The sequence below is a fragment of the Ailuropoda melanoleuca genome, chromosome 1, assembly GCF_002007445.2.
Source record: "Ailuropoda melanoleuca isolate Jingjing chromosome 1, ASM200744v2, whole genome shotgun sequence".
NCBI lineage: Eukaryota > Metazoa > Chordata > Mammalia > Carnivora > Ursidae > Ailuropoda > Ailuropoda melanoleuca.
The window spans coordinates 199,306,415-199,333,964 of NC_048218.1; the positions used below are offsets into that span (position 1 = coordinate 199,306,415).

General features: G+C 36.1%; 1 protein-coding gene across 6 annotated transcripts in view; it reads right to left on the minus strand.

The window, feature by feature from the left end:
- Window positions 1-27,550, minus strand: part of BRAF (B-Raf proto-oncogene, serine/threonine kinase) — a 166,683-nt gene that overhangs the window by 43,864 nt on the left and 95,269 nt on the right. For 4 of the 6 annotated variants that reach the window (XR_004618970.1, XM_019802239.2, XM_034638176.1 and 1 more), the window contains exons 4-9: window positions 20,771-20,874; window positions 19,622-19,724; window positions 14,846-14,994; window positions 13,775-13,894; window positions 8,960-9,119; window positions 2,310-2,346 (exon numbers count right to left, since the gene is read on the minus strand). Coding sequence is in view for 5 of the 6 variants with exons in the window: in XM_019802239.2 (XP_019657798.2) it covers window positions 2,310-2,346; window positions 8,960-9,119; window positions 13,775-13,894; window positions 14,846-14,994; window positions 19,622-19,724; window positions 20,771-20,874 (673 nt within the window). In the remaining variant the exon portion in view is untranslated. Of the gene's footprint in view, window positions 1-1,050; window positions 1,171-2,309; window positions 2,347-8,959; window positions 9,120-13,774; window positions 13,895-14,845; window positions 14,995-19,621; window positions 19,725-20,770; window positions 20,875-27,550 lie in introns of all 6 variants that reach the window. The other 2 variants (XM_034638190.1, XM_034638195.1) reach the window with 1 other exon arrangement.

Consider the following 27,550-nt stretch of genomic DNA (forward strand, 5'->3'; position numbering starts at 1 on the left):
CTAAAAGAAAATGGCATCTGGAACATCTGTAACTAGAGCATAATCCATTTCCACTGATAACTTGATTCAACATCTTAAAGCCTTAACTGCTTGCTCAGGCCTCATAATCCTGATCTACAGAGGCTGGCACTGTACTATTTATTTCAGTTGCACTAGTCAGCACTGTAGGACTTCTAGCCCATTCTACAAATTTTATGAGAAACAGCTCAGTGAGAGAGCAAAAATCTGAAACACCACCACTACATTCAGAATAAGTAAGAGACACTAGCAAAAGCCAGTAAATACAATTCTTTAAAAACATGTGTAGCAAGATACCTGTCTGAACTTTGACTTAAATCTTTAAAAATCAGTTTAATTACTAATTAAAGGCAAGATGAAATGGGAGAATGAAATTATACTGTTGCTTCCCCCTCATATTAGGGCATAAGTGGGAGTGTCACTCCCCAAATTTTTTAAAGTACGCTAAAGTACCCCAAATATATTACAGACCTTTTTAAAGGCTCCCTACCTTTGATATAATGTAAAATGTACATGTCCTACATTTAAAAAAAGAACACTGCTATTACAGAAAAATAAAGCCAGAAGTCTAGCAAAATCTCATAATTGGGATTTCCGTTTTTACTTTTTTAAAAACCACACAAATTGGTAACAAATATTAATAGTCACGAAGGCTACTGCCTAACTGGATTAAAATAAAAGTAATTCAGATTGAAAGACACTCTGCCCCAACATACATTACTTACTGCCACCCATTGGAGTTTAAGAAGTTATCAAGACCAAAAAGTAAGTAATATAACAAAAAACAAGACGGACATCTCAGCTCAGAATTTTTTTGCTTTTAAAAATGTACGACAGACAGCATACACAAAGCTTGTAGTAGTGAGTATGTGTGAGAAGCACATTCAGAGCATTCCAGCCAGGCCAAGCAGAAATTTAGTACTGAAAACTCTCACACTTACAAACACACGCTGTGAGGGTGAGGCACAAACAGTATCTGTAGTTTATATTTAGTTTGCTTTGGGTGAAAACAAGAAAGAAGAGCCCAACTACCTCTGAACACTGGGCCAGGCTCAAAATCAAACACTATTTCACTGGGGACAGAATGTAGGAGGGGACTGGGAGTCCGGGATTGGCATTTCCGAAGACAGCGCATCAGCTGGTTCAAGGGGGCTGTTAGAAGAGAAAGAGAGGGGCAGGCAAACACAGGAAGACAGACACACAGAAGAAATGAAAAGAAGTCATGGGAATAAATGAGCTGAAGCCTGCTTCACAAATTCATTCTGGATGTCTAAAAAATTCTGCTTGTTTTCCTAAAATCCCAATGACTTTTTATAAAGTGACTCCTAAAAAGGACAAGAAATGCCATTTGGTTTTTGGTACTAGGCAGGCAGTTTTTATGACTAAGTTAACTCTGTGATGCTAACATGATGGCAACATTTAAATGCTGGATGTACTGGGCAAAAATATCAAAAGCCACAGTTATTAAGACGTATGAAAGTCAAACTGGCAGCAACATTAATTGGCGGTTCACAGAATAACAAATGGAAAAAAACCACAACTTTTTAAACTACATGCTATAGTGAATACTAAATCCAGTATATAAGGCAGGGTTATCATTTTGGCAGGTTCACAGGTATACAGAAACATAACAAAAGATGGTTTATACAATGTTTATTCAATATAAAATATCTTTAAGTCTGGGCTTAGATATTTTGAAGATATACTCAATTTACTTATTTTATTTACTGGACTAATAAGAGGACAACAGGATTTCTATTAGGGTCTATTCTATACAATGTGCATTCCACATCCTTCTAGAAAGCTGAAGAGAAGAGGCTGACAATTCTAACAAACTGAGAAGTTGTGACAGGCAATCTAAGGGATTCTCCCTAAGAATGATTTAGGAAAATCAAGTTTTAACTGATTCTAAGCTCAATCATTAACAATTAGTGGTATTAGCGGAGGCTCCCAAAGGAAATCTAGCATCTCAAGTTTTGGAGATGGTTAGGAATCAGTAAAGTGGGTAAAATAATTAAGGCTCTCTCTTTGATGATTTTAAAATTGTAGATAGTACATTTAAGACCCCCTTTTATGTCCTCTCTTTTTCTCTACTCATAAATCAGTTAAAATTTTATTAGATATAAATGATAAATAATAAAGAAAAGCAAAAGATATTTGGGGCTTTCTCTACACATTTTTCTCTGTGTCTGTGTTTCATGAAAGAAGCAAATATAAAGGAGACAAGCAGCAAAGCAACTGCATTTTTCTCTGAGTTTTTTTTTTTTTTTTTAATGGAAATCACTACTTACCTCCATCACTACGAAACCCTTGGTCTCTAATCAAGTCCTACAAATAAAGAGTAATGGATATTTATTCAAAGCATATGGTAAGAAAGTAGTAACAACACTCAACTTTTGACTAACCATTAACAGAAAAGTTAATTCTAAATAATACCTATCTTATAGTGGCTTCACAATACAGAAAGAATATGAAAGTAGCTGGTGAACATGATAAAATAAACATTTGGAAGCACTTGCCAACCTAACCCTATATTGAAGGAATTATTAGTCCTGATCAAATGCTGAAATCCATTTCAGGCCATTCAAAACCAATGGCTTTGTCACTTGATTTAAAAAAATTCTACCGGCACATGTTAAGAGCCATAAAATGTTCATACCCTTTGATCCTGTAATTCCACTTCTGGGAATTTTTCCTAAGGAAATAATTCAGAAGAAAAAGTGATATGCACAAGGATGTCTAGTGCAGCATTATCCATCATACTAAAAAAATCAAAAATAATTATTTACCTATTATAGACACACTGACATTTGGGTTGAGTATATGATGGTGCATCAATTTAATAAGAATTATGCAGCTACTGAAATAATTATGAAGCTTGTATTGTGAAACATGTTTACAATATGATAAAAAATAAAATTAAATGTACATTGATTACAATTATAGAAATACAGATGTATAAGGAAACGTGAGAAGGGAAAAAATCAAAATGGCTCAAACAACGGTATTGTTAAAATCCATCTTTATGATTAAAACATAGCTTTTTACAACAGATAATATTGGGGGTAGGAGGGGAAAGTCTACTGGCAATGCAATACAATTTGGACCTACATAGGTAGAACTTAGTTTTTTACTCAGTTTAACTTAAATAAGAGGGATTGAATGGCCCCAAATGTCTCTAAACAGGCTCAAGGGCTCTTTGCAAACCGGCAGCTTTTTGTTTATAGGTTTAAGACCTAGAGTAAATTCTTTACAGATGCATTTCTATCATGTTCAATGTCTTATATAAAGCCTTCAACATCTTCTACAGAATAACCTACAAATACTCATATATCTGGCAAACAACGTGCTAGGTATTAAGGGTTGAGTGGCTACCAATAAATATAAAATCCCGGTGGTGTCACTAACTTTCTGTGTTCTTGAGAGCTTGTAACCTAAGTGGAAGAAAGACATACAAACATGGACATTAAATAATACAAAAATAATAGCTTAAGAAAACAATAAAAGAGGTGCCAAAGATGCTTAGTTAACTGCCAAATAAACTGTATGGTGAAAAGATTCTTTTTTTTTTTTCCCTAAGATTTTATTTATTTATTTGACAGAGAGAGAGCACAAGCAGGGGGGAGCGGCAGGGAGAGGGAGAAACAGGCTTCTTGTGGAGCAGGGAGCCTGACACAGGGCTAGATCTCAGGACCCTGGGATCACGACCTGAGCCCAAGGCAGGTGCTTAACCAACTGAGCCACCCAGGTGCCCCAGGTGAAAAGATTCTTAGTGTTACGCAAGTTCAAGGGATAAATAACTGTAAGATCTGATCACTGGTGAAACATTTCAAGAGACGAGCTGAGTTGGAGTCTGAGGGATAGATAGGAATGTGGGGGGCGGGGGGAAGCAGAGGACCTGCTGGACAGAAAGAACAAGACAAAGGCAGAAAGACCACATCCTTTTCCTTTTCCCTGCACCTGGTTTGTGACTCCCCATAACCAGGCATCAGCCAATTTTGGCTTTTTCCACTCTTACTGCCTATAAACTTCTACTTTTCAATCTGTTCTTAAAGCTCCTTGACAACCTTTTTATTTGTTCTAGTTTAAGAGGATCTTCTATTATTCCAATACTGGCTATTTCATACTCTTATTCATCTCCTGTAGTTCCTTCCTTACTTATTATCTCTCACCTGTAGCGTGATAGAGTAAACAGAAGCCATCAGAGAACATTCTGTTCTGCCCCTAGATTTACAAATATTGCATGGTTATGTTAGCTATAATCTGAATTCTCACTATGTGCAAGGCACAATAAGAATTTTCAATCTGGTGCCTGAGTGGCTCAGTCAGTTAAGCGGCTGCCTTCCGCTCAGATCATGATCCTAGGGTCCTGGGATTGAGTCCCACATCAGGCTCCTTGCTCAGAAGGGGGTCTGCTTCTTCCTCTCCCTCTGTCTGCTGCTTCCCCTGCTTGTGCTCATGCATGCTCTCTCTCTCTCAAATAAATAAATAAAATCTTTTCCCTCAAGTTACAAATACGCATTAAGACTCTCACATTTGAAACAACTGTCCCTCAACCCTACTTTAATCTATGGCCCCTTTGTTACTCCTTTATAGTCAAGCCTCTCAAAACTGATACTTAACCCACATCTTCACCTGCCTTGCTCTCCTCCACCAGCCCTCTAAAACAGTTCCCAATGAAGTCAAAATGACATAGTCCAACAGTCATTTTCAGTGTTTACCACAGTTGAGTCTCACTGGCCACTGACACCAACTACTTCAGCATTCTTGAAGTCCCTTTTCTCCCTTTTCTGCAACTCTACTTTCTCTTACTTATCTGAAGTTAGACTTAGGAAGAGGAGCCCACAAAAGAGACACAGAACGACAGTCTCTGCCTGGACTATCAAATGTTAATAATATTCAATGGGGCTGCATATTCTACCCATTTGGCAATTTACATATACTCTTTGAGTAATATCATTTACACTCATGGTTTTAACTGATATGCTAATTACTCCAAAATCTGTATCTCCACTCAAGGTCCTTTTATTTAACTGCTACTGGATTTCTAAACCAGTAAAGTCCCTCAGACAACTTAATGTCAACATGTTCAAAATAACAGTCACCATTTTCATTTCTACAAGTTCTATTCTTCTTTGGTATTTCCTAGCCTAATGAATGGAATGAATACTATCTATTCACCCAGGCCAGAGAAATCTGGGCATTATCTTCTACTTCTCATCTCTTTCACCTCTTTCTTCTACTACTTTACAGAGCAGTGGTTAAGCATAAGCAGGACAGAGCAGGTTTTATACCCCATTTCAGTCATTTATCAGTGATGCGATCTTGGGAAGTTTCTTAACCTCCCAAAATCTAATTTTCTCAACTGTAAAATAATAAAAATAGTACTTAACCCATGAAAGTTTATGGGGGCAGAGTAGGAAAATTTATGTTAAGCACTTAGTATAGTATTTGCTATAGAGTAAGTTTATTCATAACAGTAGGCATTTTCAATATCATTCGTAACAGTCTTACCTACAATCTCTCATGAATTCAAAAGATTCTTCCAGAACATAGAGCTGAGCACTTTCTCTCTCACTCCAAATTTTTCAAACTCCTTACTACCAACTCCTACAGAGACTTTAAAGTAAGACACAGTGCCTTTCAGTATGGACTCTACCTACCTAGTTTTGTCTTCCACCATTCCGTACCCTTCTCCTGAGCCCTAAACTCCTACAATATCAACATTCCATATAAAGTTACCTCCATACTTTTGCACATACTATTTCCTTAACAAATGTCCTTTCTTCTTAAAACCCCCACCAAGTGTCCTTAATCAACTCCTACACATTCATCTTTTACAACTTAAATGTCCTTTCTCTTAAATATTCCTATATACAACAAGGTAGAGTTTATTACCCTCTTCTATAAACTACCACTATATATTTTTGTGTCTATTTATTTATATATCTGATTCATCCATTAGACTGTGACCTCTCTGAGGTCAAAGACCGTGTGCTAATTCATCCTTACTTCCCAATTCTGTCATAGTGCCTATCCCAGAGTCAATATTGCCAAGTTTGTCAAAAACAAGTCAAAACAACCTTGTTTACTAGAATAATAAATGAGAAATAATGATTGGAGTTGAATGAAATGACTGAAATTGAATGAAAATGCTAAAGAATTTGTAATCTTATAATCAGTATAAAGTCAATGAAAGTTTTGGAACGAGGAAACAAGTGGTGATAGAGGTGTTAAAAATCTAGAAGGAAAATTGGGGCGCCTGGGTCACAGAGGTTAAGCGTCTGCCTTCGGCTCAGGGCGTGATCCTGGCGTTATGGGATCGAGCCCCACATCAGGCTCTTCTGCTATGAGCCTGCTTCTTCCTCTCCCACTCCCCCTGCTTGTGTTCCCTCTCTCGCTGGCTGTCTCTATCTCTGTCGAATAAATAATAATAAAAAAAAAAAATCTTAAAGAAAAAAAAATTTCAAAGTAAAAAGTGGGAACAAAGTCCAGAATTTAGAAATTTATCTTGGAAAAAAAATTATCTTGAAAAATGAAATTAAAATTTATAATGAGGTTTTTCTTTTACATTTAATAACTTTGTTATTTTTTAAAGATTTATTTATTTGAGAGAGAGGGGGTGGGGGGGAAGGGAAAAGGGAGAGAGAGAATCCTGAAGCAGACTCCACATTGAGTACAGAGCCCAATGCAGGTCTTAATCCCAAGACCCTGAGATCATGACCTGAGCTGAAATCAAGAGTTGGTCACCCAACTAACTGAGCCATCCAGGTGCCCCAATAAATTTTAAGTTATAATCTCAATATGCTAATTCTTAGAACACATAAATTAAGTTTTTTTTGTTCATAATACAAAAGTTTTCATAGCACGAACTGAAACCCTCGATTTCATATTCATCTTTTACATCACAGGCATAATAATTTTTATAAAAATTGTAGGGGCACCTGGATGACTCAGTCAGTTAAACGGCTGACTCTTGGTTTTGGCTCGGGTTATGATCTCAGGGTCCTGAGACAGAGCCCTGTGTTGGGCTCCGTGCTCAGTGGGGAACCTGCTTGAGGGTTCTCTCCCTCTGCCTCTGCCCCTCCACCTGCTCATGTTCTCTTTTTCTCTAAAATCAATCAATCAATCAATCAATCTTTATAAAAATTTTAGAGGACTTCATCAATTCCCTGAAGGGCCTCTATCAATCTTTTGATACTTAAATCATTTTCATTTGAAGAGCCTGTTATATTGTCATCTCTATGCATCTTTTCCATTGTTCACTGGACTAATTTAATTCTACTGTATTCCTTATTTCTCAATGGCCTTTTTGTCATTTCAGTAGTTCTCCAAAGTCCTTTTTCACTGTCTTCGTAAAAGCCTTAAAATCTTTCTTTTTTTCTTCCAGATTTGCAATAAATCTGCATTAGGTTTTCTCTGAAATATTGGATAATGATGTAAGGGGGTTGGAATGCAAACTGGTATTAGATGCGGAGGGACGTCTGGGTGGGGACTAATATTAAAGTAGTCTGTTAATAAGTGAATATTTTCCTGTTAGGACAATTTTTGCTTCTCTACTCAATCTTATGAGGACTCACATAAGGTATACCTGTAAAATGAGAACAATTCCTATCTTCTAACACACAAGTAACCACCTCACTAATTCTAGTACCCTGTTTACTTGGGGAAAGAGTTTTAACTTCCTCTTTATTTTTATTATTTGTTTATTTTTAATTTCCTTTTTAAATATAATTACTTTCCAAGGCAAACAAGCTTGGTGGGTTTTCTGTTTGGTTGCTTATTACAGAGATTAAGGATAACGTACACTCTATATGAAAGCACGAATTCTGTGAGAAGTGACACCTAATTCTAAGAGCGGGATCCCCAGCCCATCACAGCTCAGGTAGCGAGGGCACATAATATTCTCTTCTGTAACTCAATTACCAGATTATTTTGTAAATAAAGTTTTATGGAAATAAAACCACACCCATTTGTTTATAATGTATTATATCTGGCTGCTTTCACACTACAGTGACAAAGTTCAACAGTTGTCATTAGAGATCATATGATCCACAAGCCTAAAATATTTACTATCTGGCCCTTTAAGAAAAAGTTTGTTGATCCCTGGTCTATAATATGGGAAATTTCCTGCTTCATCTTCTAACCCTTTTACTGAAACAAATATTTTTGGATGACCAATTATGTATTTAGTTCTAAGACAGGTGCCAAGTGAACTAATATTAGGAATGGTCTCTGCTGCCAAGAATATCTAATTGAGGAAGCAACACTAAGTTATATAATTAAGTTATAGTGCGCAAGATAAACTGGAAAAGTAAAAACATCAAGAGTGACCAGCCTCTTGTGGCTAAAATAACTGAAGAGATGAGATTACAATATATGATGATTACACAAGAGAAGACACATTTTTAAAAATGAATGATTAAAACTTAATGAGAAACTTTACAAAAAAAGAATATGCAAAAATTTATGATATATAGAGAGATGGAATACAATGGTATAGTCAAAAAAAAAGGAAGGTAAAAGGTAGTTTTGCATGTCTTATACATAAAGTAATGATTAGTTCTTAAGGGTTATTTAACTCAAAGTTATACTTTTAGAAATTTAGATAAAGATCTCAAATTGATCTAAATAGAAAATCTGCAGTTGTATTATTTCTTTACCATAAAATGGATAAGGGATTATCCATTAAACAAATGAAGATAAGACTTTTGCAGAAACAATGTTGTAAGAAAAAAAATCAGAACAACTCCATAATTTGGCACCAGTTAAGTATTTAATACCATCAGAGAAGATGACAAGGCTTTCTGATCAGTAATTCATGAAAAGTCTATCACTAATAATAACTGTGACACACATTTCTGATCTACATTATAAGCATAGCACAAAAATAAAGAAATACACTCGAATCTTTTTAGTTCTAACAATGCTGGATACTTACATCAATATTGACAGGTTCTATTGTGTTTATATGCACATTTGGAGCTGATGAGGACCGGTCTCTTTGTCCAAATTGATTTCGATGATCTTCATCTGCTGGTCGGAAAGGCTGTGGAATTGGAATGGATTTTGAAGGAGACGGACTGGTGAGAATTTGGGGCCTGGAAAAATCAAGTCATTGAAAGATAAGATTCAGAGCACCTTTATAGAGATAATAACATAAAAAAATGGATGATATAAAGATTGCCTTGTAAAGCATTAAAAACCCAGCAGTAATTGGGTTTAAAAAACTAATATATGCCTACGCTAATGACAAAGCTGCTTTTGCTCAAGCAGACCCTCCAAGGACTACCAATGGTAACTGATTCTTATCCAAAAAACTCCAGGGAAATCTACAAATGGCTAGAAATTACCTGTGGTTAATCAGCTGAAGAAACTCTCTAAAGTTACACAAAAATCTCTAGATACTAGAGACTGAGTGAATAATATCTGCTATTTTTTTCTACCTTTGTCATTTCTTGATAGCTGAAGTTACTAAAATGAGATTTTTATGGAAAGAATTAGGAAATAATGAGTATTTTAAAAATACACTTGTGTATTCCATGGCCTGAAAGATGTATCTGTTGCTTTACATAGCATTGAATTAAAATCTTGAACAATAGCAAAAGACCATTTGCAAATCCAAAAGATGACCCTTATAATCTCTATTTTAAATTTTTTACCACGTCCAATAATTGAGCAACAAAGGGGTAAAGAAACATATGTTAAGCATTAAAGCAAATCTTTTTAAAAATTGCTTTTTGAGGAGATCATCAAAATAGGTGACAGAATGATCTATTTTGGTACTGTAGATAAATAACCAATTCTATACTCTCACTGCCCTGAAATGAACCTGACACTCAGAGAGCACACTAAAGTTTTGCGAATAGATTGCCAACATCAGTGAGGAGTCTAGGTTCCTCAGAGAGGATATCCAAGGAACTGGGAAGGAAGAATGACATAATAGAGGAGGTATGGTTGTGTCAGTGAGCTCCATAAGGACCAATGAATGATGCAGTGCTAACAACCTCTCTACAAAGACTGGTATCATTACACCTCATTTTATGCAAACTCTGTAATAATCTGCATTATTTAGTGGTTATTAAGATGTAGCCAGAAAGACAATGTGGAGGGAATACAAAGACATTTTGTGAGGGGACAGGGTTTAGAAAAGAATGGGAAGAAAATACAGTACAAAAGGAGTAGACAGAGGTTTGAAGGGCCAAAGAAGCCAAAGGGTTTTTTTTAAAGGTTCTGAATAAAGCACCTTAACAAAATCTGAACCACACCAGTTTATAGTTTGACTCTCTGAGCATGCTCTTAAGGGTAGGGAAAGAAATTTTGAGCTTATCTGTTCATATTAATGGAGTCCACTTAGAACTGAAATAAAAATAATATTATGTACTTTAAAAAATTACTATCACCCAATGAGAATTACAGGCTAAAACCGATGGACCTGGCCTTTAGAAAAATTACCATGTTCCACTTGTCCTTTTTATCCTACTAATTACTGTGAAATTTTTAGTTTGTGAAAGAGCTATCTTTATTTTTGCTTTAGGCAGCCAATATATGCCTTTTGTAAGGGGTTTTGGGAACAGGTAAAAGAATGAAAAATGACAAAATTGGTTTTTTTAAAAAGTTTTGGAAAATGCACCCACTTTTAAAAAACCATAGGCTGATTTAAAGTCTCAAGTCAATAGCATAATTTAAATTAGGACTTAAAAGTGGAAAGAGCCTGAATTAACTATAGTTGTATAGGGCAGTCTGATCAATATAATTGGTCTGGTGCAGGCATAAGTGACAGCAAGTCATTTTTGAAAGTTACTGAATTAAGACTATGACTGCAACATGTAGTTTATAACAAAGAAGAACATGTATTCAAAGGGCATTGGTCCAGAAGTAGGAAAAACAAAAACCTGGATTTTATATGATAGATTTTATTATCTAAAAAAAAAATGGATATTTAAGAAAGTGAAGATATCTTGTGTATTACACAAAATCAGAAAGACTATATTTGGCAGTTGGTATCTAAAACCACTCAGTAGAAGGCATATGTTGGTCCATAAAGTTAATTTACCTAGCCTTGACAGCAAGTATGTAACTTTGGAGAAAACTTCAAGTAATTAAGTCCTGGTATCATTAAACATCTGAGTCATGTCCACATCTTTGGATTATAATTTGGTTTCTCATAAATATCTTCTAAAAGTGGACTGAGCACTGGTCCATCCAACACAAGAACTTTGGTCTATACAACAGCTATATTTCTCATGGAAATGAATTTACCTGGAATTCTGATTCAGTCTGATTCAGTCTTCTCTAATTCTGGCCACTGTAAACCAGGGTATCTCTAGTAACTCTCATCATTTCTGGGAATTGATAAAATTCAGTTTCCATACTGGGATGTCTTTACCTGGACCACGGCGATTTATACCCTGTGAAGTATGCTGGGAGCCAGCAAACTGGCTTTCTCCTGATACCTCTACCTATGCTGCTGCAAACCTCTTTAAAGTAGTATTGGATTAAAAAGAAAAAGAATTTTACTTCTAACACCCTTCAACAAATTACCAATTAGTTTCAATCTCATTTTCAATCTAGAATATTAAAAGCTTTTTTAAGAGTATTAAAATTTTCAAGCAAAGTGACTACTTCTGTTCACGAATATGCAAATTTTAAAATGCTGATTTTTCAGACATTCATACATCCCATAGCATTTTTAAAAAGCAGAAAAGGAGGTACAAACTGGCCAATGTATCACTTCTCCAATATATCTTGGTTACATCCATTATTATATGCGTTTCATGAGCACTATAGTTGTCCTAAGAACTATTAACAAAAGGCAAAGGAACAGCAGTATAGAACAGGATTGGCTTCTATCTTTTCATAGGCACACCTAGACACCTTTGACATAAAAGCATCAGGAAAACAAAGTTTGAACATCTTTCTTATCATTTGCTCAAGACCAGAATGTACTTCAGTTTAGTTATAAATAAAATACTCATGGCACAGGCAAATGGTTTCTCAGTTTTAAGACAGTATCCTTTCAGTGGAAGGTAAGTGTCCTGGATCATTACCATTATAAACCTTCAGAAAGAACACGTTAATTTCATTGTAATGTTCTGTAACTCTGCTCACAGAACTGGGACCTGCCATTAGAAAGGCATCATGGTCTACAGAACCTGTCAGGAGTAAATGCCATAGCCAAAAGATTAATTAAAAATCAAAACGAACAATAACAATACTTTGATCTAAGAAAGACCCAGGTACATAAAACTACTGATAGAGACAGCAGGAATAAAAGGACTCCACCAGAGCAGGTAACTGTTACAACCTGACAAAAAAAAAAAAAAATTAATGGTTGCATTTTCTAGTGTTCCAAAGTAGATAAAAACATCCAGTCCTTAATACAAGTCTTTTGCTAAATTTTCTAGCCTATGAGAACTCTAGAAAGGTTGACTTTGTAAAATTACAGATCTTGAAATTGTCCACTTATTTTTTTTCTGTCTCTAGGCAGAAAAGATAGCATTACATTGTGAAGAGAGGAAGGAAGTAGGGTTTGAACCGACAGTAAATACTTCTGATCTTAACTAATTATCTCTGGAATATTACAGAACAGAATGCCATGTGGGGACTTTTTTTTAACCATATGCTGTAACCAAATACAGCACAATTTATTCTGCTTCAAATCCAAAAGGGAAAGAGTATGCAGACCTGTGTGAGAAATTCTCCAAAACACTAATATGTGTTACTCATCATCATCTTTTTTCTTACTATGAAGCTTGAATATATGATACATTTATATCATCTTTAAAGTCAGTTCTCACCTTTATCCTCCACAACTAATAATACTGTTAATATTTTTCTTTACAATTTATACATATCCATCCCTTCTCCACACTGCTACCACCCCAGTTCAAATCTTTATTGCCTCTCATTGTCTTCACTATGAACAGCATCTGAGTTGGCCTTCTTCATCCTCGACATTTGTCCGCTGATCTATCTGTGTATCACTGCTAAGTGCTTCTTTCTTTAAATTTTCACCCGGATAGTCCTCTGCTCAAAAACATTTACATTTTTCTCCCTCTTCTGTTAAGTCTAAATTCCAGCTTGAATTCTAACACTCTTCATAATCTGGTCTTATATATGATACTTCTCAACTTAGATTAGCCTCTGTTCACTCTCTCTCAAATCTACCATCCTATTCCCTTTGTTTATGCTACTTCTCACCGAACAACCCACCACCATGCTTTTTATTCCCTGGACTCATTCAGATTCTAGAATTCTTGAAGGTCCAGTTCAAATCCCATTTCTTCATTAAATGTTTTTGACTACTCTCACTCTTCTCCCATCTATGGTAAACATGATATTTATGTCTCCACCTTGTTTAAAATAGCAATCATCTGAGAAATTGTAGACTATAATTATATACTGTTTTTAAATTGTTGGCCACTGTCTCATTAGTCAATGCTATTTCTTAAAATGGGAATCAAACACTTCTATATTTGATATTACCCAATAAAGTGATGAGCACAAGGCAGGGACTCTAAATGATCTGTTACTTGATTTTTTTCAAGACTGGTCCTGAAACAGTCTTTGTCAGTTTGAATCCCATGTATCTTACCAAATGCATGTACAAATTTGCCTGATGTGGTAAGTTACCTGAAGAAAAATCCTTAATTTAACAATCCAAGTAGTTGGAAAGGTTAATAATTAACCAAAAGATCCAAAAGAAACCAGCTCAAATAGCATTTGTCATTGAACAGCAGGAGTCAAATCATACCCAGTAGAATCGGAGGGGGGAGCAGAAGGGGATGATCCAGACGTAAGGGCAGTCTCTGCTATGGAGGCCTCCTCCTGTGGTATTGGGTGGTGTTCAAAGAACTTGGAGACAAACAGCAAACTGTGAGGCAAAAACAAAAACAAAACAAAACAAACCTAACTTGTGCAAAACCCAGAAGCTTCATATACCAGAATACATTATAGAGTTTACAGAAATATTTGAGATCAAATTCCATTTCAGAAATGATTGTTAAATTCAATTAGTTGTATTTTTGCTTAAAGGCTTATTTAAAAAAAAATTACATCGTACTTTGAAAGGCAAGCTTATAATCTAAAACTAATTGCTCTATACAGCAAATTTCTACATATTAGAGGGGAAAAATCATGCTTTATGGTTAAGAAATTAGAAGAAAATGTATCTACCATCTCAGTTAGATTACATCATTATAATATACTTTACAGAGTTGAATTCTCTTTGTTCAAGTGATTGAGAAAAGTAGTAAGACCTTAACAGCAGTAGCAGCAGCAGCAACAACAAAAAAGATTATAATAGACTCAGTCTAATCTATTACAGAAACTCTGGCATAAAGCAAATAGAAATTTTAGAAAGAGATACACTGGGTACAAAGCTTTTATATCTTACTTTTAAAAAAACTGGGCAGGGGAGGTTGAAGGAGAGAGAAAGAGAGAGAAAGAGAAAGAGAGAGAGAATACATATAATTTATAAAATAGTGACAGAACCAGAACCCCTGAGATGTGATCCAAAAATATAATGGTTAACGTAATTGAAATCACACCCATTCTCCTCCCAAAAACCATCTAAAGATGATGTCTATGGGCAAGGGATCTTTATTCATTAAAAGAGGATATAAGACATAAATGAAATGCATAGCTGAATCAGAAGTACAATTTGGGAGAGCAGTACTGGCTATACCACACCGTATTCTCTAGCCATCCTTTTTTAATTTCCTGTAACTCTACTGGATAGAAAATTCCCAGACTCTAAGATATACTAGTTTCACATTAAGAAAAGTAAAATATAGACAGAAAAGAGATTTTTTTGATTACTTACTCAAGTTGGTCATAATTAACACACATCAGTGGAACCTCTGTACTACAACGCTGGTGAAACTTATAACCACATGTTTGACAGCGAAAACCCTGGAAAAGCAGCTTTCGACAAAAGTCACAAAATGCTAAGGTGAAAAAAGTTTTCCGTACCTGTGAAGTAAAAAACATCATAGAGAATTTCAAAAGCTTGCAAGAATCTTCTTAGAAATCAACTTACTTACTCTCTTGCTTAAAATAATAAATCTTTAATATGTTTATATCATGAGAACTGCCTTACACATGAAGATACTAAAATGAAAACCAGGTGCGGGGGTGTTCAAGACAATAGATGGACTATTTGTATTTATCTCCCACCCAATATACAATTAAAAAACTCAGAAGTCAAGAAGATGGAAAGTGAGTAAAAGACTGGAAAATATTTTCAAGCTTGACTCCATGGAAGTAAAAACAGAGATGATAAATAGAAGGAGGGAATGGGGTAAAAGGAAGGGTAAGGGCACACTTTAATAACTGTACAAAGAAAGGAGTTAAGAGACGCTTACTGGTGTTGACAGAACAAGAAACAATGGTATACTTATATTACTTAAAGTTACAAAGGCATCCAGTAGAGGAACCTGCCCCCAAAACAAACCAACTTACAAAAAACCCTAAAAAATAACACTGAAAGAAGAGAGGGAAGAAGAAAAGTTGTAATGCCTACAAATGAGCTAATTCCCTTTGGAATCAGTAAATGGTGGCCAAAGTTGATAAAGCAAGGAACTATGGCTTAAAGTTACTATTTAGTAATAAGGAGATAATCACCCAAAGAGCATTAAAACAGAAACTAACTAGGCTAAGGGAAAGGAAAATCACCTAAAAGATAGTAAGAACCATTTTTAACAAATTATCACTTTGTTAGAGGATTAGAACACCTACATTTGCGAACATTCCTCTCCAGGAAACTTAAAAGGCAACATGGAAGAACTCTGTCAAAAGGCAAATGATCTACACATTAGGAAAGCTCCACCTTATAACTACTGAAGCCAGAAGTTATTTTTAGAGCATCTGGTTTGGGTACAGAATAAGCAGAAAACATAAGAGAGATACCAAAATGTTAACTGTGGCTATTTCAGAGTGGTGAGAGCATGGGTGACTCTATTTTGTCTTTGTCCTTGCTGGGTGTATTCTCAATTCATCTGTTTCTCAGATAGTTTTCATCACTAACAACAGTAAGAAATACATTTTACATTATGACCCAGGACATACCTATATTCAGATAATAGTATTTACCCTGACTATACATAATGTACATCAGGACTTTCTATCATATGGAAATGTTTTTCATGATCCATTAAGTAGATTTCAATACCCACAGTTAACCAAACTTTTTTCAATAAACATGCATTCAACAGGATAAATAGTTATTTAAAAATAATGTCTCATCAAGGAAATGATATCTAGCACATCAGGCATTCTATGCTTTTTGAGAACATTCAGGTAATATTAAGAGTGGCTCTTGTTTTCTGCACCTTTTTGTCTATGTATCACTTTCTAGGGGATGTAAAAGGCAGCTGCTTGTTTTTAGCTGTTACTTTTCCGTTTGTCTCTGGATATACAAGAAATTAGAAAATCTTTAACATTTATGTGACCAATATTTGCCAAAGCAAGCGTTTTTCATATTTCTTGAAGAATTTCGGAAAATAGAGCACAGAAAAATACAAAATATGTTCACAGGAATCAGCATTTTATAGTCATCTGATCCTCTCCTATCCTCTCCATTTCTCACTCACCTAATACTCTGTTGAGTTTTCATGAAGCTCTAATTTCTCTTTCCATTAATCTACTCGCAGTCGTTCTTCCTGCTACTGACTTCTGCTTGAAAACTATGTGTACCAGGCTGTTTGTGTATGTAAAGGAGAAAACCAAACAAACAGGGCAGGAGGGGAGGAGAGAGGAAAGCAGAGAGCAGTGGAAATGAGGAGAAGCAAATGTGGGAATGCATTTGAGTATAAATTGTAACATATAATTGGATCTGGGAGTATATCTTTTGTCAATAAAAGTGAGTACAGGAAGGTGTATTTTCTTGTTTTTCTACCTCTCCTGCCGCCTCCACCCTGCCCGTTCCCAGGGACTTCTGGAATATAGGCAAATACCAAAGGAACTGCTTTAATAACGGACTCTAGGAAACTGGGAGGCATAAGCAGCATTCCTTGAGTTGCCAGCAAAATCCACCACAGTGAAGAAAAGACAAATTCTCTCCCTTTTTAAAGTAGAACATGTGCTTTTACCCTTGCCTCTACATGGCAATCAGGGCAATTGTTCCAAAACACAAATCCAACCATGTCTCCCCTGATCACAATCAATTTCCAATTATTTTAAAGAGAAGTGTAAATCTTTAACATGCCTTACAAGGACTCCTAAAAGCTGGATTCTTCTTACTCTACCCATAGCTCTTGCTACATTGTAACAACCCCATCTCCAACTTTATACCATTCCCCCTGAACTTCTTTCAAAACTGAAAAGTTCCATGCTTTCTCTGTTTCCTCTGTTGAGAGTACTCTTCCCTTCACTCCATCCGCCATTCCCTGATCCAACAAGCCTTAGCTTAGAGAGTTTCTCCTTTGGGAAACCTTCCTGACTCCTCAAAGGCTAGGTCAAGAGTCTCCACTCTGTGCATCTACTGTACTCTGTACATACACAGTAATTAAGAGTGTTTATGAAATGCTCTTATCAAAACATCTGTCTCTACTCTAAGGCAGGGATACTGTTTTTTCTTATTCATTGTTATAGTCCCAGATCAGTCACAGTGTTGGCAAACGGGAAGTTCTTAATAAATATTTAGTGGCAGGTGTCCAACTGTGTTGTGAGGATTTCCATACTCTGGAAGTAGGCTGCAGCTTGTTTTCATTTTCCTCTTGTGGCAAGGACCTTCCAGAGGCACCACTTATTTTTTTTTTTTTAAGATTTAATTTTTTATTTATTCGACAGAGATAGAGACAGCCAGCGAGAGAGGGAACACAAGCAGGGGGAGCGGGACAGGAAGAAGCAGGCTCATAGCGGAGGAGCCTGATGTGGGGCTCGATCCCATAACGCCGGGATCACGCCCTGAGCCGAAGGCAGACGCTTAACCGCTGTGCCACCCAGGCACCCCCTGAGGCACCACTTTTATTTTTTTTTTAAAAGATTTTATTTATTTATTTGACAGAGATAGAGACAGCCAGCGAGAGAGGGAACACAAGCAGGGGGAGTGGGAGAGGAAGAAGCAGGCTCATAGCAGAGGAGCCTGATGTGGGGCTCGATCCCAAAACGCCGGATCACGCCCTGAGCCGAAGGCAGACGCTTAACCGCTGTGCCACCCAGGCGCCCCAGAGGCACCACTTTTAATACTATTTTATGTTTGATAACTTAGGTCTTCTTCTCTCCTAACTACTTTCTAGCTAAGAAAAATAATTAGGAAAAAGAATAGTAATCTTCATGAAATGTAAGCTCTACTGTTTTTGGGTTCCTAAAAACTTAAAATTATCTTCAGATTTATCCACTTGAAATTCTACAAATTAAAAAAAATCAATAGTAAGGAACTTGCTAGGTCTTCATTACAAAACTATTTGCTCCATAGTAAATCTGATTGACAATGCTCATTGAAAAGATGCCTTATTGAAGCACAAATTATTCACCATTATTCACCACTAATAGAGCCCTGAAAGCACAAATCCCTAAGGAAATCAGCTCATTATTCCTCTGCTTTAGGAGTCCAGCTGTACTATCACCAAAGCACACGGGAAAGCACTTGGAAAGCCAAAAGGGTAGCAATAACTAACCACCTAGAAAAAATAAACTATGGTCAAAATTCCATATATAATAGAAAGTAAGAAATGCATTCCTGCCTTATAGATCATTCTACTCCTGGCTTCTGCCTTACCCTTTTAGAGGGTAGGTTCTCAAGCTCTGGGACTATATCCTCATATCTAAGGTGGAGACGCCCCACATTCTAGGTATCATGCTGGTGACACTTAGCTTACGCTAGGTTCCAGCAAATGCAAAAACCAGATGAAGGGAGAGGTCCTCAAGGAGAGCTATTCCACTTCCATTAACTCATCCTTCAGAAATATTTACACAAGTGTATCAAGATGTATGCAAAAAGATTCTGTTTAGCCCTGTACAAAACAGATTTTTTTAAAAACCTTATATGTCTATTAATAGAGGATGATTAAGTATAAATATACTGAATTTATATTCTTATGGACAATTATGCAATCACTATAAACATATAGCTAGGTGTACTGACGTGGGAAGACATCCATGATGCACTGTTTTATTTATTTATTTTTGTTTAAAGATGAAGACTATCACACAGAAGAGGACTACATTTTTAGTTTTAGGAAAGAAATGAAAATTAAGGGAAGAGAAGGGAGAAAAAAAAACAGAACGGAGAGAACTTTGGGCTCCCAAAGTATAAGCACATGTTTGTATAAGCAGAAAAAGTTTGGAAAACTACATAATAATTAACAAGTGTCTACCCCACTAGGTATTTTCCTTTTGTCACTCAATAAACTTTTGTACCATTCAGATTTTCTTTTCAGTTCCTTTTAATGAAAGACATCTATTGCTTTTTCAAATTAAAAAGAAAATAAGACTCTTTAGTTTAAATACAAGTTTTTTAAAGAACAGAACTGATTTTTAACTTAGGTAAAATATCAATCCCAAAATTATACATCCATATTTCATATTCCCTAAATAAAAATTCATGTGCAAGAACCTGAATGCTTTTGACGTCTGGAAAAAATGTAAAAGTACATACAAAGTTGTGTGTGGTAAGTGGAACATTTTCCAACACTTCTACATGTAGTTCCTCTCCGGTAAGCCAGGAAATATCAGTGTCCCAGCCAATTGGTTTCTTCTCTCTGAAAAGTGTAGACACAGCCTTTCTTGGTTATCATATCTAAAAATCTTCATATACCATGCTGAAGATATGAAAATTGGTTATTGAGGGGCTAGTAATGGTGAGGGAGGTTTGGCTCCCTGGTCTTCCATCGTTAGAAATTTAAATGGCAATAAATTAATTTTTAAGTTTACCCCAAATAAATGTATCACTCTTGGACAAACAGCAGGGTAAAGAGATGTACTCTTTTCTTCAAGCCAGCTCCAGAAAAGACCTACAACAGCAGAGAATTGATTGTTCCTAGGGTCCCCCCTCAAAAAAAAAAAAAAATCACAGGTACGGATTTATCTATCCATTCAAAAACAAAAAAAGAGCACTCAAGGGACAACATGTCCACAAAAGGATATTTTTTTAAAAAACAGGATTCAAAATTGGGGGGGGGTGTCTTGGCACAATTTTAGATACTTTTCTGAAAGAAAAATAGTTTAATATAAAATGTTAATTTTGGGGTGCCTGGGTGGCACAGCGGTTAAGCGTCTGCCTTCGGCTCAGGGCATGATCCCGGTGTTCTGGGATCGAGCCCCACATCAGGCTCCTTCGCTATGAGCCTGCTTCTTCCTCTCCCACTCCCCCTGCTTGTGTTCCCTCTCTCGCTGGCTGTCTCTATCTCTGTCAAATAAATAAATAAAATCTTTAAAAAAAATAAAATAAAATGTTAATTTTGACAAGCCTTTTGTGAAACTATGAGTCTGTATTAAAAACAGGGGAGTGGAGAAGAGTCCATTACTCAAATAAGCCACATTTTAAATGGTTCAAAATTTATAAGACTCTCAAACTCCAAATAAAGTCATTTGATCAGAATAAAAAACTCTATCATCGCACAAAATATCTAATGTTAGCTCCTCAATGAACACCTGCAAGCTTTCTTTAGGCTAACTTAATATTTTTTTCTGAAGTTAAATTTCAACACCCGGGTTTAAGTAAAGCTGCTACAGAAAACCCAAGAGTTTAATGTCTGAGGGTTTTTTTTCCTTTTTAAACAAAATTCACATCACATACAAACCATACCCATCTTGAATTCTGTAAACAGCACAGCACTCTGGGATTAGACCTCTCATCATCAGAGCTTTCTTTAGACTGTCTCGGACTGTAACTCCACATCTTGCAGGTACCTATGGTATCATAAATATATGATATGAAGTTAAGGGAACAAATTATGTATTTTTCCACATCATTTTAAAAAGCTCAATACTTTACCTTCATAATACCTTTAAAATGTCATATGGATCAGTATGTCAGATACAACATCATTTGTAACACTAACTTGATATTAAAGGAAAATTATGACTCAAGTACCAATTATTCACCAACATTTAAATAAAGCAAAATTGACTTTGCTTTTTATTAAAAGTATGAAATATTTTAACATACAAAAAGAGAACAGAAAATATAAGAGATTCCTATTTACCCATCACTGAGAAATAAGATGTAAACATTTAAAGCAAAATCAATTAAAAAATTTTTAAAAATTTGAATATAGTTGACACACACTGTATCAGTTTCAGGTGTACAATCTAGTACAACATACTATGTACAACATACGTTATGCTATGCTCACAAATGTAGCTACTATCTGTCACCAAACAACACTATAATATCATTGACTATATTCCCTATGCCTTTCATCCCCATGACTTATTAATTCCGTAACTGGAAGCCCATACCTCCTACTTCTCTTCATCTGTTTTGCCTATCCCTCTATTTTCCTCCCCTCTGGCAGCCATCACTTTGTTCTCTGATTTTGTTTTTTGCTTGTATTTCTATTTTTTATTTTTATTATTTTTTCTGAGGAACTTCCACAGTGTATTTCAGTGGCTGTGCCAATTTACATTCTCATCAACGGCATATGAGTTCTTTTTTCTCTGCCTTCTACATCCTAACACTTCTTTTGGATTTTAGCGATTCTGACAGGTGTAAGGTGTTATCTCATTTTTTTTTTAGATTTAAAAAAAATTTTATTATGTTAGTCACAATACAGTACATCATCCCACGATTCATTGTGTGCGTATAACACCCAGTGCTCCATGCAGTATGTGTCCTCCTTAATACCCATCACCGGCCTATCCCAATCCCCCACCCCTCTCCCCTCTGAAGCCCTCAGTTTGTTTCCCAGAGGTCCATAGTCTCTCGTGGTTCATTCCCCCTTCTGTTTCCTCCCCTTCATTCTTCCCCTCCTTCTCCTACCAATCTCCCTGCTATTTCTTATGTTCCATATGAGTGAAACCATATGATAATTGTCTTTCTCTGCTTGACTTATTTCACTTAGCATAATCTCTTCCAGTCCCATCCATGTTGCTGCAAACGTTGGGTAATCATTCTTTAAGATTTATTTCTTAAAGTAATCTCTACACCCAACATGGGGCTTGAATTTATAACCCCAAGATCGAGAGTCTCATACTCTACTGACTGAGCTAGCCAGGCACTCCCTCATTGTGGTTTTGATTTGCATTTCTCTGATGATTAGTGATGGTGAGCATCTTTTCTTTTGTCTGTTGGCCATCTATAGGTCTTCTTTGGAAAACTATTCAGGTTCTCTGCTTACTTTTTAATCAGATTATTTGGAATTTTTGGTGTTGAGTTGTATGTTCTTTACATATTTTGAATATTAATCCCTTATCAGATATATCATTTGCAAATATCTTCTTTCAGTAGGTCACCTTGTTCTTCTATTGGTTTCCTTCACTGTGCAAAAGCTTTTTATTTTGGTGTAGTCCCAGTAATTTATTTTTGCTTTTCTTGCCTTTCTTTCTTTTCTTTTCTTTTCTTTTCTTTTCTTTTCTTTCTTTCTTTCTTTTTCTTTCTTTTTCTTTCCTTCCTTCCTTTTCTTTCCTTCCTTCTTTTTTTTTTCTTTCTTCCTTCCTTCCTTCCTCTCCTCTCCTTTCTCTCTTTCTTTCTTTCTCTCAATCTCTCTCTCTCTCTCTTTCTTTCTTTCTTTCAAGATTTTATTTATTTGACAGAGAGAGACAGCCAGCGAGAGAGGGAACACAAGCAGGGGGAGTGGGAGAGGAAGAAGCAGGCTCATAGCCGAAGAGCCTGATGTGGGGCTCGATCCCATAACACCAGGATCACGCCCTGAGCTGAAGGCAGATGCTCAGACACTCAATGACTGAGCCACCCAGGCGCCCCTATTTTTGCTTTTATTTCCCTTGCTTAAAGAAACATATCTAGAAAAATGTTGCTAAGGCTGACATCATAGAGATTACTGCCCATGTTAAGGTTTCAGGTCTTACATTTAGGTCTTTAATCCATTTTGAGTTTATTTTTGTATATGGTATATAAGTAGCCCAGTTTCATTCTTTTGCATATAGCTGTGCAGTTTTCCCAACACCATTTATTAAAGAGACTGTCTTCTCCCCAATGTTTATTCTTGCATCCTTTGTCATAGGTTAATTGACCATATAATAGTGGGTTTATTTCTGGGCCCTTTATTCTGTTCCATTGATCTATGTGTCTATTTTTGTGCCAGTACCACATACTTGGTACGATTACTATAGCTTTGTAGTATATCTTGAATTCTAGAATTGTGGTATCTCCAGCTTTGTTGTTCTCAAGATTCCTTTAGCTATTTGGGGATCTTCTGTGGTTCCACACAAATTTTAGGATTATTTGTTCTAGTTCTGTGAAAAATGTTGTTGGTATTTTGATAGGGATTGCATGCAATCTGTAGATTGCTTTGGGTAGTATGGACATCTTAACATTAGTTTTTCCAATCTATAAGCATGGAATATCCTTCCATTTGTTAGTGTTGTCTTTGATTTTTTTCATCAATGTTTTATAGTTTTCGAAGTATGGGTCTTTCATCTCTTTGGTTAAGTTTATTCCTAGGAATTTTATTCTTTTTGGTGTAATTGTAAATGGAATTGTTTTCTTAATTTCTCTATTTCATTACCAACATATGGAAATGCTACTGACTTCTGGGTATTAATTCTGTATACTGCAACTATACTGAAATCATTTACTACTTCTGATAGTTTTTTTTTAATGGAGTCTTTGGGGTTTTCTATGTATAGTATCATGTCATCTGCAAATAGACAGCTGATCTTCTTCCTTACCAATATGGATGCCCCATTTATTTTTCTTGTCTGATTGCTGTGGATAGGACTTCCAGTACTATGCTGAATAAAAGTGGTGAGAGTGGACATCCTTGATTTGTTCCTGATCTTAGGGTGAAAGCTCTCACTTTTTCACCATTGACAATGACATTAGCTGTGAGTTTTTCATTATCTTCCCTCAAACACACTTTTTGAGAGTTTTTACCCCAAACAAATGCTGAATTTTGTCAAATGCTTTTTCTGCACCTATTCAGATAATCATATGATTTTTATCCTTCACTTTGCTGATGTGGTATATCATGTTGATTATCTGTGAATAATGAGCCACCCTTGCATCCCTGGAGTAAATCGAACGTGGTCGTGGTGAATGATCCTTTTAATGTATTGCTGAATATGCTTTGCTCATGTTTTCTTGCAGATTTAAAGCAAAATCAATGTAATCCTTTAATCACACTGATGGTCCTTAAAAGATGTCTTACTGATCCTAAACATAGCAGGAATAAAATACTTACGTTAATGTGTATAATTGGTATTTGCTGGTTACTTGCCTAATATCCCTATTTCTTCTGGGAGCCTGCCCTTCATTAAAAATCCGCATGACACTAGTAAGGGTTTTAATCAAGGGTCACTACTTTTCTGGCTACACATGACATAAGCTGGTAAATCCGTTTCCCATATCCTTGGCAAAAGCAACTGATTCAGGGATAGATACACGACCCGAACAGTACCAGAGTTTGTCCCTAAATTGACTGAGGCATACTGGTTAAGAAAGTTTCTCTTTTGACTATAGTTATAGTGTGCCAACAGGATAGAAATCTGGAGCTGTTTGTGGCCACCTTCCCCACTACATTGAGAAAATCTAGTAACAGAATGAAGCTAACCTAGGGAGAAGCACAGATAACATCAGGAGTGTGGCATGAAGAGGCACTGGAAAGAGAGATAAAAATAATTTTTCTGTATACTTGAAATTCCTCCATCCTGGTCTTTTCCACACATGTCCCATCCTTCCAGGTGAATTTGAATAATTTATAATTGAAAAAGAACTGATAAATACAGTGTGCACTAAAATGAGGCAGTGGGAATTCAGGTTGGTCAGTTTTTAAGGAGGAAGGGGAGTGGAGACAAAGGCGATGTGTAACAATAAAATTCAAGGTTCCACTTTTAAATCATTGAAGTACTTAGCAAAACATAAGTTTCCAAAGAAATTAAAAATCTTTGGGCTACAGGGGAAAAAACAGTGTAAAGGTGAATATAAGACTGGATTTAAGCAGTACACTGAAGAAGGAACAATTCAGAAATCCACATTAGGACCTACGATTAGAAAAAAGAGGAGACAGATTTTAGCTCAATATAACCATTCAAACTATCCAGCAAGAGAAATGTTGGAGAAGACATGAGGGAATAGCCTCATCACTGGAAGTATTCAAGAGCCTGGACTGGTATACAGTTGATCCTCTTTATTTGTGGATTCCATATATGCAAATTTCTCTACTCACTAAAATTTTTTTGTATCCTCAAAATCAGTATGTGCAGTGCTTACACAGACATGTGTAGAGCAGTGAAAAATTTTGAGTTGCCCAATGCCCACCTTCCCATCTAAAGGTGAACAAGGTGTTACCCTGCCTGCCTGTTCTCACTGTCATACTGTAAACAAGTGCCCTATGCCAGGAGGCTTTTAGGCTAATGGACCCTAGCCAGCTGTGAAGAAATAAATAACCTTGGGGCCAATATCAGAAGACATTCTGGGTCATTTACATAATAGTAACCCTTTATTTCCCTTAGAAGCAATATCCAATATTCATTAATTTAGTGTTGCCGGTGAATTTACAGAACGTAACTACTGCTAATAATAATAACTGGCTGTACCTTCCAGTGAACAGAGGGAAAGTTCACTTTTACTCCCTGCTACTCATACTCTGTATATTTTATGCAAAAACTTCTTGATTAGCAACCCTATCATTAGTTTTAAACCCTATCCTATGTCACCAGAGGAATCATTCTAAAGAAGGTATTCTTAACTTTGGGGTGTGTGTGTGTGTGTGTGTGTGTGTGTGTGTGTGTGTGTCAAAGACTTCTGAGAATCTGGAGTGCCTGGGTGGCTCAGTTGGTTAAGCTTCTGACTCTTGACTTCACCTCAGGTCATGATCTCAGGGTCATGAGATTGAGCCCCGAATGTTGGGCTCCATGCTGGGCATAGAGCCTGCTTAGAGTCTCTCTCTCTCTCTGCCTGTCCCCTGCCTCTTAAAAAAAAAAGTCTTCTGGGAATCTGATGAAAGTCTTAGATGCTCCCTCTGAAACATAAAATTTCAGAGGGTTCACAGAACCTGAAGCTCATGTATCAACTGTTGAGAAGCCCACTGAACTGAGATTTAGAACTCCATTCCAAAATGTAATTTTATATTTCATTAGTCTGCGCAAATTTTTCATTACTTACAGGGAAAAATTCAAATTCTCAAAATTTTCCTTTAAAATTCTTTAACATGGCATTTAAGGTCATGAGTGAACTGTGGCTATCTACTACACCCCTCAGTTCCTTTGGCAATTTCCCTCATGCACTCCTGTCATGTGTCTTCTAATATAGGTATGCTCCTTATGCTTAATTCCAAAGTGTATGTATACTTCATCAGCAGACAAAAATATGGCTTTCCACTCTTATCAGTAAGGGAAAGTCATCAGTCAGCCCTTCATTCCACTACTGTAGGTTGATTTTTTTAACTATTTGCTCTTTCATTGATAGTGCCAGTTCAACAGACCGACAGACCAATGGAACAGACCAAAATAAACTCTAATATATAAAGGAAATTAGAATAAAATAAAGGCAGCATCTGAAATAGAGTAAAGATGTCCATGTTGAGACAGTTGGAACTAATCTAGGAAAAAAGGTTCATCCATACTTCATACTATATACTAGGATTAAACTCCAAAGAATCAAAGATTTAAATGTTGAAAGATGGAAGGAAGGAGCAAACCATAAAAGTACTGGAAGAAAACATGGCAAAATCCTTTATAACCTCAAGTTAAGAAGGCCTTTATAATTATGATGCAAAATCTGCCATAAAAGAAAAAATGTTAAGTTCAACTACCTTTTACATGGCAAAACAAATTATAAGCAGTCTAAAGACAAATACAAACAGTGAGAAATACATTTGTAACTTAAAAGCAAAGTCATAAGATGAAAGCAAACTGATAAAAACTCTGTAACTCATTTAACATGCATGTAATCTTCCTACTATACAAAGAGCTGGAAATTTGAGATTAAGACCAACGACGCGATAAAAAAAATGGGCACAGGATGTGAAAGACAGTTTACACAAACAGAAACAGAAATGGTGTTCAAACATGAAAAGGTGGTCAACCTCATTAGGAGTAAAGCAAACTCAAACTTGCCAAAATATTTTTCATTTATCAGACTGGCAAAAATCCAAGTTGACAACATGTTCTGCCGATTAGGCTATGGGAAAGAGGCATCTCATACATTGCCGGTGGCAGTACAAAATTAAGCAAGACCTACGAAGCAAAATTTTGAAGTATCTATCAGAATTACACATATAAATTTCCTTTTGATCCAGGCAAGCATACTTTTGGTATAACTACAGTATTCTGGCAAACTACAGTGTATCTATACGTTGAAATCTATAGCTATAAAAAGAGTATTTAAAAGTTCTCTATATACGGAAATGGAACATTTCCAGGGTGGTCTACATAAACATTAAAATACAGAATGATATATATACGG